Genomic DNA, 12092 nt, shown 5'->3' with positions numbered 1-12092 from the left:
TTCAGGCATTTTGGAAAGAAATTCACAACTCAATTCAAAATATCTTAAAGATTAAATTTCCCTTGGACCCAAAGCTTTATCTCCTCAATATGACAACAGTGCTAAAATCTGAAGATGAGAAGCACCATTGAAGAATACTGCTGTACATGGTAACCGCCGCAAGGGTGGAGGTTGCTAAGCTGTGGAAATCGAATAAAGTCCCAACATGGGATGATTGGATGATGAAAGTTAATGATTATAGGGTACTTGATACACTTTCTTGTAATGTTAAAAACTTTAGCAAGAAAAAAATGAAAGAGGATTGGAGGAAAGTGATAGCCCTCTGGGAAAGATAATGGAACTTGAATGCGGAACTTATTGAAATTGAGATGTAGGCATTGTATTGTCCCTTGTTCTGTTAATATAGACTGATGTCCTTAAATGCTAGTATGCTAAAGCTGAGTTTTCCTCTCTCTTTTGCTTTTACATTTCAATGGTTAAATAGGCTCTACAGTCAACTGGATACTATGAGTCCCAAAAGAAAAAGGAAAAAGGACGATAGGAACATAAACCAGGGAAAGTACCATATAAAATAAATTGCTGTACTGTATATATAATTTGTATGGTCAAACTGATTAGGTAGCACAACAGGTTTACTTTCGGGATAAATTTAGAACTAATTTGGACAACTGTATTATTGTGACTAAAGTATTTGGACAAACATACATAAGGTTAGGAGTATTGCTTAATTTATACATCAATATTCTTGAGCAGTGGGAAAATTGTGATTATTATGAGATGAGTTCTTCAACATTCCAGGATTGGAAGGAAGGTAAACCTTGGAAGGGTCTTAGAAGATAAGAAGATAATCTGTACCAGAATTTAGATTTTTATTTTTCGCTTGTTATATAGCATACATTGTCTCCTTTATGTAATTTTCTGCTGGTAACATGGTAACTTGTTTTTATTTGTAAAATTTATAAAGATTATTTAAAAAAAAGAAGTATATTAATACAAAGAGGAGCAGAAGTGAAATTTAAACAAAGATCCAACATCAGATAAGAAAAACAAACATCTGAAGTATTTGAAAAAACTATTAGATAATTTAATTACACTAGAAATAGAAAAAAATATGAAATATATCAAGCAAAATCATTTTGAAAATGCAAATAAGACCGGTAGATGGTTGGCAAACCAACTGAAACATGAAAGGCAGAGAAAAAATATTTTGGATATACAACATAATGAGAAAACAATAAATAACCAAGAAGAAATACAGGAGGCTTTTTGGAACCATTACACAAATCTATACAAGCAAGACAATATAATTGTTCAAGAAATAACAGACTACCTAGAAAGACAGAACATTAAGACTATTTAACAACAACAGCAAATAATTTTAAACGCAGCATTTACAATAGAAGAAGTGATGGAAGCAATCGATAAATTAAAAATCAACAAGACACCTGGTCCGGATGGAAACACGGCCTGGTATTATAAAAAGTTTAAAGAAATAAAAATTCTCCTACAAAAACACTGAACTAAATTAAAACAATAGGGATACCTGATTCCTGGAAAAATGCAAACATACTGCTAATTCCGAAAGAAGAGAAAGATCACAAATACATGACTAATTACAGATCCATCCCTTTACTCAACACAGATTATAAGATTCTAACTCTAATATTGGCGGAAAGATTCAAGAAAGTGCTAAAAGAACACATCAACAAAGATCAATCTGGATTTCTCCCCCTTGCCAAATGAAGGATAACATAAGAACAATCCTGGATGTCAGAGAATACTATGAACGCAATAATGAAAGAAAGCTAGCTCTAATTTTCGCAGACGCCGAAAAGGCATTTGACAATGTGAACTGGGATTGTTTATTAGAAATTCTGAAAAGAATGGGTGTGGGTGAAAACTTTTTGAACTGGATCAGGAAAATATATGAAACACAAGATGCTCAATTAATAATCAATGGAAGGAAATCCAAAAAAATTGAAATAAGGAAAGGAACAAGACAAGGATGCCCCCTCTCCCCTTTACTTGTTATTGTTGTATTAGAGATACTAAATAACCAAATCTAGGAGGAAAAAGAAATAATAGGTACTAAATTGAAAGGTCTGGATTATAAATTGAAGGCATTTGCGGACGATTAGGTGGTAATCTTAGAAGATCCGAACCAGCAAATAGAAAAGTTACTGAAAATTATAGAGGACTTTGGAAAAATATCTGGATTCAAAATTAATAGAACCAAAACAGTGTTGATAACGAAAAACTTAAGTAAAAAGGAAGAAGAACAACTCATGGAATTATTGGGCTGTAAAGTTTCAAAGAGAGTGAGATATCTAGGAATCTGGATTTCAAACAAAAGTACAGAATTATATGATAACAATTATGTCCAGAAATGAAAAGAAATTTAAAAAAGACTTAAATAGATGGAGCAAGTTGAAATTGTCTTTTTTTGGAAGGACTGAAGTAATTAAAATGATGGTGTTACCAAAAATGAAGTTTCTATTTCAAACTATTCCAATATTAAACAGTTATGCTCCATTTAAAGTATGGCACAAAGATACTGTATTAAAGACTATATGGGAACATAAGAGACCACTTATTAAATGGAAAATCTTGACCAGACAGAAGGAAGAAGGAGGGACTGAGCTCTCAGACTTGAATTTGTACTACCAGGCCAATGCTCTTAACTGGATCTCAAAGTGGATGACCTTAGAGAATGAAGAATTATTAAATCTATAAGGACATGACAATAGGTCCAGGTGGCACATATACCTCTGGTATGATAAAGCAGCAATTCACAAGCAGTTCAAACATCACATCATCAAAAGATCTTTATTACGAACTTGGGTCAAAATTAAGAAAAAACTTTACAGGAAAACCCCCTTATGGGTATCTCCCCAAGAAGCTTTCTTAGGTCATTGGAAATCTTTAAATACCTGGCTTACATATAAAGATATTATATACAAAATGGACCAAAATAAATATGATGAGGAGCTTACCCAAATTGATTCGAAAAAACATTGGCTTTTGTACATACAACTAAAACAGAGATATCAAATGGACTCCAAAATATATGAATTCGGAGAGGAACAGGTCAAATTGGAGAAAGCATTAATGAGTAAAAAATAATAATAAAAGTAGCAAATACATAGAGAGTTTTACACAACTTGGAACAAGAAGACCCGATATCGGAAGTGATGATAAAATGGGCAACTGACTGCAGGAAGATTATTGATCTTGAAAGCTGGAGGTATGCAAGGTCCAGAATGAAGAAGTTCACAAAATCACAAACGTTAAAACTATTTTAAAATGGAACAGAGATGGTACCTGACTCCTAATAAAATGGCAAAGATTTACAATGTAATGTCAAATAGTTGCTGGAAATGCAGTCAGCAGCTGGTACATGGATCCATGCCTGGTAGCAATGTACAAAATTGAAAAAAAATTGGAAACAAATACATAAGATCATTGAAAAGACATTTCAGATAAAATCTGAATTCAGACCAGAAATTTATCTTTTAAACATGACAAACAAATTACCATCACAAAAGGAAACACTGGCATATATTGTTGTATCTGATTACAGCTGCAAGACTGACGTTAGCACAAAAATGGAAGAACACAGACATACCGTGTTTGGACGACTGGCTGTTAAAGGTTTTAGAGATGAAAGATATGGACAAATTGACAGCTCTTTTGAACAATAAAGACGTTAACCAAACAGAGGAAGAGCACTCCCTCATAATTAAAGCTTGTACCCAAAAATGAGTTGTAGGATTAAAAAAAAAATTAAATTTCTAGACACATAGACTCTCTCTTTTTAGAAAAATTGTTACATAGTAAACAGATGATTTGTATTATATTTTGATAAGGATGGAGAATAAGACAAGGAGCTAATACAATTTATAGGACTAACTATGGAGATGACTTTAGTAAGTAAAATAAGAGTAGTATATTAGGATTATGAGATACACACACACACACACACACACACACTGTATGGATTCTTGGAGATAAATATGTATAATGAATGAATGTGACTTAAGATACAATATGAATTATGGAAATTAATCTTATTTTTATTAGCATATGTAGAAGCATTTATTTTAGATTTTTATATGTATGTAAAAAATAAAGTTAAAAAAGAGAGAGAGAGAAGATAAGCCACAATATGGATGAGTAGTACATCACTGAGACTCAGAAACAAGGAAAAATATTGGAACATATAGTACATACCCTCTTTTCACATTAAGTCTGCAAATTTTCTTAGAAACTCTCATATTTAGGATTAACACTTATATATGTATCTAACATCTGTTCTGTATATATTTATATGTGTATGTATGTATGTATGTATGTAGTTATCAATTTTTGTTGTTGTTGTGTGCCTTCAAGTCATTTCCAACTTATGGTGACCCTAGGATTCTTGGCAAGATTTGTTCAGATAAGATTAACCTTTACCTCCCTCTGAGATTGAGAGTGTGACTTGCCTGAGGTCACACAGTGGATTTCTACAGCCAATTGGGTTTTCAGAGTCAAAGCCCAATGCTCAAATCACTACTCTTGTAGTGCTCTTGTTATTATTAATTACATAGAATCAGATATATTATTAGAAGACTTTCAGCCATGACACAGAATCATAGAGTTGGAAGAGACCCCAAGGGCCATCCAGTCCAACTCCCTACCTTGTAGGAACTCTCAATCAAAGCACTCCCAACAAATGGCCATCCAGTTTCTGTTTAAAAACCTCCAAAGAAGGAGACTCCATCACACTCTGAGGCAGCTCCGAACTATTTTCTGTGTGATTCTTTACAATCCTTTATCTTATATTAAGCCCCAATATAGCACCTCAGTAAAGTAAAACTATAATTTAGCATCCACACACAAGTCTTGCAAACTGGATAGGCACAAAAGTCCTTACTGATATCATTAATCTTTAAAAAAAACCTGACAAGATACAGTATCTATTCCAACAGAATTTTAATGTTGTTTATCTGGGGAAGCAAACAAGACACAGGACATCCTGAGTCCTTAGCTTTATTGCTTTCAGGATTTATTTATTATTGCTGTAAAGCAATCATGCAATCCTACAATATTTATAACTGTATGGTACATGTGCTCAGAAACTAGTATGGCCCTCAATAAAGTTTCTAAAAATAAATCAATAAACAGATTATGTTGTACCACATTCATCCTTCCTCCAGGCTCCAGAGCATGAGAATCTACCCCAATGACACATTAAAAGGTTACTGAAGTATGGTTCCACTGATAGCAGTGAGGCAAATAGACATGTTTACTATATGGTTCTCACTGATGAGAAATCATCTGAGTTTACCAAGTGGATCTGAAACTCCACTACTACTTTAGGGATGAGAAACTGTAGCACACACACTAAGGTCCTGGGCCATTTTGGATTACTTCATTTTCTGCATGAATCTATGATCTTAATTTAGCTGATTTAATACTGAGGGTAGTGAGGCCACCTAAGAAAAAAGTATCAAGTATAGCAACAGATGTTGTTGTTAGCTTCCTTTGAAATTGGCCCCAACTCATGGCAACCCTGTGGATGAGAACATATCGAAGACCTCTGCTCAGGTCTTGTAGGCTCAGGCTCATTACCCCTCTGATTGAGTCTTGCCATATGGCATGAGGTCTTCCTCTCTTTCTACTGCCCTCTACCTTTCCCAGCATTATTCTCTTTTCTAATGAGTCATGCCTTCTCATGATGTGGGCAAAGTACATTAGCCTCAAGGTAGTCATCTTGGCTTCCTGGGAAAGTTCAGGCTCTAGGACATATTTGCTTTTCTTTTTGGACATCCATGGTATGTATGACATCTCAAATGAGTTGATTTGCTTCCTGTCAGCTTTCTGTGCAGCTTTCACATCCGTAAATGATGATGGGAAATATAATGGCTTGTACAATTCCAATTTTACTGTTTAGTTTCGTATCTTAACACTCTAGGATCTTGTCTAGTTCTTTCATGACTACCCTTCCCATTCCTAGTCATCTTCTTCTTCTTCTTCTTCTTTTTTTTTTTACTGCAGTCACCATTCTGATCAATTTTTGATCCAAGTTATGGGGAATCTTTAACTATTTCAATTTCCTCATCATGGTTGAATTTATGTAGATCCTCCATGGTCATTATTTTTGTTTTCTTTATGTTCAGCAGCAAGCCAGCCTTTGCACTTTCATCCGCCTATCTTAGATTGATGTTCCTTCCTGTCTTCACTCCTCCTGATTCTAAACCTGCTTCATATAATATTTTCTGTATACAGGTTGAACAGGTAGGATGATAGAATGCAGCCTTTCTTGACCCCTTTGCCAACTGAGAATCATTCTGTTTCTCCATATTCTGCTCCAACAGTGGCCTCTTGTTGTAAGTACAGATTTATCATCAGGACTATCAAATGTGATGGTATTCCCATGTCTTCAAGAGATTTTCATGATATATGCAGCCAAAGGCTTTGCTATAGTGTATAAAGCACATGCTGATTTTCTTTTGGGATTCCTTGGTGTACTCCATTAACCACCATATGTTTGCTATATGGTCCATAGTGACTCTTCCTTTTCTGAACTCTGCTTGTATTTCTGAGATTTCCTTCTCCATGAATGACTGGAATCTATGCTGCAGAATTTTTGCATGGGAAATTAATGCTATAGTCCTATGGTTGCTACAGTATTTTGTGTCTCCTTTTGTGTGGAAAGGGGTATATACTGATAGATTCCAGTCTGTTGGCCACCATTTTGTTTTCCATATTTGTTGGCATATATTAGTTGACACTAGAGTTGATTAAGCGGCCCTGGCGCAACCCCAGAGCAGTTTGTGTGTGCTCTAGGGGCATGCAGTGTCAAAATGCCACGCCCTTGGAGCAGCTTAGAGCTGCCTCCGTCTGGTTGTCTTCCACGTGTCTTCAGATCGTGCAGCATCAAAACGCCATGCCCCCAAGCCGCCCAGAAGCCAGCTTTTCTGGGTCTTCTATTCAGCCCCTTACTTATTCAAAATCTGCATTCCCAACTAGCTACTGAAGAGCAGGAACAAAGTAGGTTTAGTTTCCTTTCTAATAGTATAGGCAATTAATCTGTAGCTAGTTGTTGTTTTTCCCTAACTAATATGGGAACCAGAACACTATTCTTCACACTTCTTTTTAACAAAATTCTCCAAGGAAAATGCATATGTAAATGAAACAAGCATTTAATAGCAGTGTTGAACAGAAAAAGTCATATTTTAAAAGAAAGTGCATGCAAAAATGCATATTAGGGAAAACGCTATACAAAAATGTGTACAGACATCTAAGTGTGAAAAGAGATGGAGAAATGGGATGGAACTAAGTCGTGCTTGTTAACTTTCAAGTATCACAGAACACAAAACTAATTTGTCCATTCCTGTTGAAGAGCAGCATTCAGTCTTACCCCACTCCAAGATTCTGTATCGCTGACAATGCCAGGGGAGCTGCCTTCTGCTGGAGACTGTGATGACTCTGGCTCCAGTGAGCGCATTGTCCCATCCTCTGATACCTGAGATTTCTCAGTGAGTTTGTCAATGCCTGGATTTTGAGAGACAGAATTAGAATGAAATTGAGCAAGCCTAGAGAAGAAACATAATTTAAAAGACCTAAAGAAAGATAAAATTTGAAGAAATTATCTTTCTATTAAGTATAATCTTTCCCTCTACTTTTTCTAATGTAGAAGATACCTCTTTCTTGGACAATTTACCTGGGGAAAAAGGGTACTCACAGATGTCATTTCACCATCTTGAATTTATCCATTCATTTTTTCTCCAATGAACAGGTCAGACTAACCTGGAGTTGCTACTAGGCTAGTCTTCAGTGTCCCTGGCTCAGCAGGTGCAGCCGGTCGTGACCCTTCCATGGACATCCCCTCCTGAGAATTGGTGCGAGATATAGGTTCAGGAGCTTTCTTTTTACGCTGCAAAGCTTTTTGGATAGACTGCAAGTCAGTTGGCAAATTAGCCAGTTGATGGAATACATTTCGCTTGCGAATAATGGCATATACTAAATTGGAGTTGCCTGCCAGAACAAGAAAAGGAAAACAGTAAGATCTGCCATATTTCTCATTGAAGAAAACATGTAGTGAAAGAGGCCTGCCAAAAGAAATAAAGTCTACAGGATGGCAGTATTGCCAAGAGGTAATACTAGACGTTGAAGAAGTTTTGATGTGAGTCTTTTTTATTAAAGCACAGTTATGAATGATTATAACAACAAATACATACACCTCTGAGGTAAAACATCATAAATAAGTGAAACTACAGCGCTTCCGCGCCACACGCGGGCGCACCATACGCGGTCTTGAGCGTATGTGCTCAAGCTTGGGGCGGAAAGGGGCGGCGCGTCACATTCAATTGAATGGGGGCGCGCACCCGTGGCGCCCTGCACACCGCCGCACCGCCGTGCACAAGCCCCATTGTTTCCAATGGGGCTTGAGCATAGGCGGAATTCGCCTTACGCGGCGGGATCTGGAACGGATCCCCCACGTAAGGAGAGGGCCGACTGTATCATTTAACACCTTTCCCTGCCTTTTCTTTTCCTTGTTCCAGAAACAATATCTACCTCACCCCCTCAAGCCACATGGCACAGTTCTTGAGCAACTACTACGCACTAGATTTGCTTTACACCATGGTGGTCATCCCAGGGTTCTTGGGTCAACAAAGAGCAAACTAGCACTATCCCTTAAAATAAACCATTCCTGTTTCTTCATGGTTTCAGGATAAATTTCTGTAGTGTCCCCAGCTGATACTGCTGAAAAATTATATTCTTAGAAACAGCAAAATACAGTCAGTCATCTGTATCCACGGATTCCTTACCCATGGATTCAACCATCTATGATTTGAAAATGTTACACACACACACACACACACACACCAAAAACCAAGCCCTAATTTTTCCATTTTGTATAAGGGACACCATTTTACTGTACCATTGTATTTAGTGGGACACATTTTTTTTACAGATAACAGAGAATTATCACTTCATATATCCAGAGTTCCAGAAAGGCTTATTGCTTGGATAAGTTCTCAGAAATCATATAGGGCCAGCTTCTTGTTTAGCCACTCACCATCAAATTGATACTGGATGATATTGTTGAAAACCTCCAGCAAAAAGAAAACAAGGTGGTGGTTCTGAACAGTAGAGAAGAGGAACCAGGTAGTTGAAAAAGCTTCCAAGAGGTGCAGCAGTTTGTTAGCAGATACCATGGAAAGGGACTTCAAGTATGGAGATACTGCAGAAAGGAGACAATAAAGAGGAGGAAAGGCAGTTACTGTAGGCAGTTCAGAAATTCCACTTATAATTGCATGATCACAACACCATCCACAATGTGTGTCTTTCATATGGTTTCACATATAAAAATGTACTTTCCGTTCCCTTAACCAATTCCAAGAAGACTGCAGTCTAACTTCTGACTGTGGAGAAGGCAACAAGGGAGAAGGGAAAGGCATGGATAGCAAGGGGTGAGAATTAGCAGCTGGGAGTGAAGTTTAATCCAAAGGCTTCATGGAACTAGTGAGTTCTAAGAATGTTCCCATTCACTGCTTTGTTCTGCTCAACCCTTCATTAAAAATATTACTCTATTTTACAAAAATACAGCAAGTAAGAGCCAGAAGATTGCACTTTATAATAAGTAATAAGATTCTATCATTGGAAACTTTCCAGATCAAAGATCCCCTAAATTAAGTCTCTGAGACTCCCATAAACCGAGACAGGTTGAGTTTCTTTTATCCAAAATGCTTGGATTTTGGAATTTTTCCCCCTGGGTTTTGGATTATTTGCATATACATAATGAGCTATCTTGGGGGGGATCCAGTTCTAAACACAAAATTCATGTATATTTCATATACACATCATGCACATAGCCTGAAGGTGATTTTATGCTGTACTTTTAATAACTTTGTGTGCACTGAACCATTAGAAAGCAAAAATGTCCCTACCTCAGTCACTCATGAAAAATGTTTTGGAGTTTGGAGCATTTCAGATTTTGGAATTCCAAAGGAGACTCAATTTATAATCTGATTAGCACCTAATTCTAGGAATACTGTAATAAAGATAGCAAGAAAGGTAGCAAGCTTCCCTTCTTGTCTAAGGACCTAATTTAGTGTGCATGTGCATGTGTATATGCCTCGTCACCTGTCAATGTATAGTGACCCCATGAATTTCTTAGGGTTTTCTTAGGCCCAGTATTCTCAGAGGCTTTTTTTTCCAATTCCTTCCTTTGAAATATAGTCTACAGCACTTGCTTTTCATTGGCAATCTCCCATCCAAGTACTTACCAGGGCTGACCCTGCTTAGCTTCTAAGATCCGATGGCATCTGGTGCCTTTGGGGTATGAAGCCCCTACTTTAGGGTGCTAGGTACAATTTCATTACGGGGGGATGGCAAAATTGAAGCATCTAACTTCACTAAATTCAACAGTTGTTCTCTTCAGAAACTAAGGAGTGAAACAGACCAGCTCTAAACACTAACTTCCCAGCGGCTTGGGGGCGTGGTGGACGAATGCCCAGACGTGAGCTGGCTTCTTGGCACTCCGGTGGCACAACATTTACACGCCACACAAGTGCTGTAAAGCTGCGGCAGGGCAAGAAAAGCTGGCTTTTTGCCAGCAAAAAAAGGAACGGCATTTTGCCACTTCTTTTGGGCTGGCAAAAAGGCGGATTGGGGCCATGGCGTGCAGTTGCTGTGGCCCCGATCTAGCTTTCTTGAGGGTGGCCTCAAACCGCCCCTTCAGGGCAGTCTGTTTCACCTCTGAGAGTATAAGTTATTAAAAAAAGAGGCCTTATGAAATAAACAATCTTACCAGACAATCTTGCCTTAGCTGTTAATATAGTCTCAGATTGGCTTTTTTAAAAACTGTCATATCATTTTTAGCACATCTTTAAGTGCTTCCCTGAGGCCTGAGGGTACAGGATATAAAACAAATAATCTAAATCAGGAGAAATAAAAAGGAGAAACCCACAAAAGACACTATAAACCATTTCTCATAGGGAACAAATCTCGATTCCAGGCCTATTAATCAACACTTTGCATTGGTAAATGGTGAAGAGAGTCAATGCCATCTACTGCAAGAAGGCAGTACTGCAGCATCTCATTAGTCATAAAATAATTCCAGTTGTAATTAATGAAACAGAGGCGCGTTACAGACTGCCTGTTTGGGGCGGCCTGTAAGTGGCCCTTTCCCCGCTATATCGGGGCCTCAGCTGCCACAACGGCAGCCTCCGAGGCCCCAATCCGCCGCTTTCCAGGCCGCGGGGAAGCGGCAAAAGGCCGCTTCCCTGCGGCCTGGAAAGGGGTGTCCTTGGGGCTTCATGCCCCAAGGACACCTGATGGTGGCGGGGTGAAGGAGAAAGGGGCCGCTCGGCCCTTTTCTCCCTTGCGTCCCTGACGCAGCCGTCTAAAGGCTGCGCCAGGGGACGCAAACCTCAGAGGGCTCCGTTTCGGCGCTCCTTCTTGCACCGCCGCCTGGGCCGCCCTCCCGGGCTCCCCCCCCCACATGCGAATGACGTCAATGTCCCGAACAGCTTCATTGGAGGACAGCGCGTTCGTAATGGCGGCCCCATGTGGAACGGGCACCGCCATTTTGTAGGGACTGGGTCCGTACTAGGGTTAGGGGCGTGAAGAAGTGATGCCCCTTTCTAACCCTAGTACAGACCCAGTCCATACTATTAGACCCGTCTGTAATGGGCCATAATTTCTCAAGTGAAACTGAGAAAAGAGCACAACTGAACTAACAACTTCCAATATTTCCACCAACAGTTCCATTTACCATTGTTTCCTCCAGAGGAGTGTAAGACAATAAAGTAATATTTTGAGCTGTGATAACATCTGCATGCTTTATCTACACTTATTATTTATTCATTTATTTATTTTATTTTTATCCCACCTTTCTCCCAAAGTGGGACCCAAGGTGGCTAGCGTACATAAAACACAACAGTTAAAATTGTACAAATAAAAACGTAAAAATATAAAAATTACAAATATAAAATTTAAAACATACAAAGCTAAAATTAACAATCCAAGACCATCCCTCTCATAATAGTTATTATTATTATTATTATTATTATTATTATTATTATTATTATTATTATTAT

General features: G+C 38.1%; 1 protein-coding gene across 1 annotated transcript in view; it reads right to left on the bottom strand.

The window, feature by feature from the left end:
• HID1 (HID1 domain containing) overlaps positions 1 to 12092 on the bottom strand; it is a 73563-nt gene that overhangs the window by 16412 nt on the left and 45059 nt on the right. The window contains exons 13-18 of the mRNA XM_042449946.1: positions 9068 to 9232; positions 7795 to 8022; positions 7381 to 7539; positions 6711 to 6739; positions 4450 to 4461; positions 3143 to 3207 (exon numbers count right to left, since the gene is read on the bottom strand). Coding sequence (XP_042305880.1) covers positions 3143 to 3207; positions 4450 to 4461; positions 6711 to 6739; positions 7381 to 7539; positions 7795 to 8022; positions 9068 to 9232 — 658 coding nt within the window. The remainder of the gene's footprint in view (positions 1 to 3142; positions 3208 to 4449; positions 4462 to 6710; positions 6740 to 7380; positions 7540 to 7794; positions 8023 to 9067; positions 9233 to 12092) is intronic.

Source organism: Sceloporus undulatus, chromosome 2 (genome assembly GCF_019175285.1).
Source record: "Sceloporus undulatus isolate JIND9_A2432 ecotype Alabama chromosome 2, SceUnd_v1.1, whole genome shotgun sequence".
In the NCBI taxonomy this organism is placed as follows: Eukaryota; Metazoa; Chordata; class Lepidosauria; order Squamata; family Phrynosomatidae; genus Sceloporus; species Sceloporus undulatus.
This window is presented reverse-complemented; position numbering and strand designations above follow the sequence as displayed.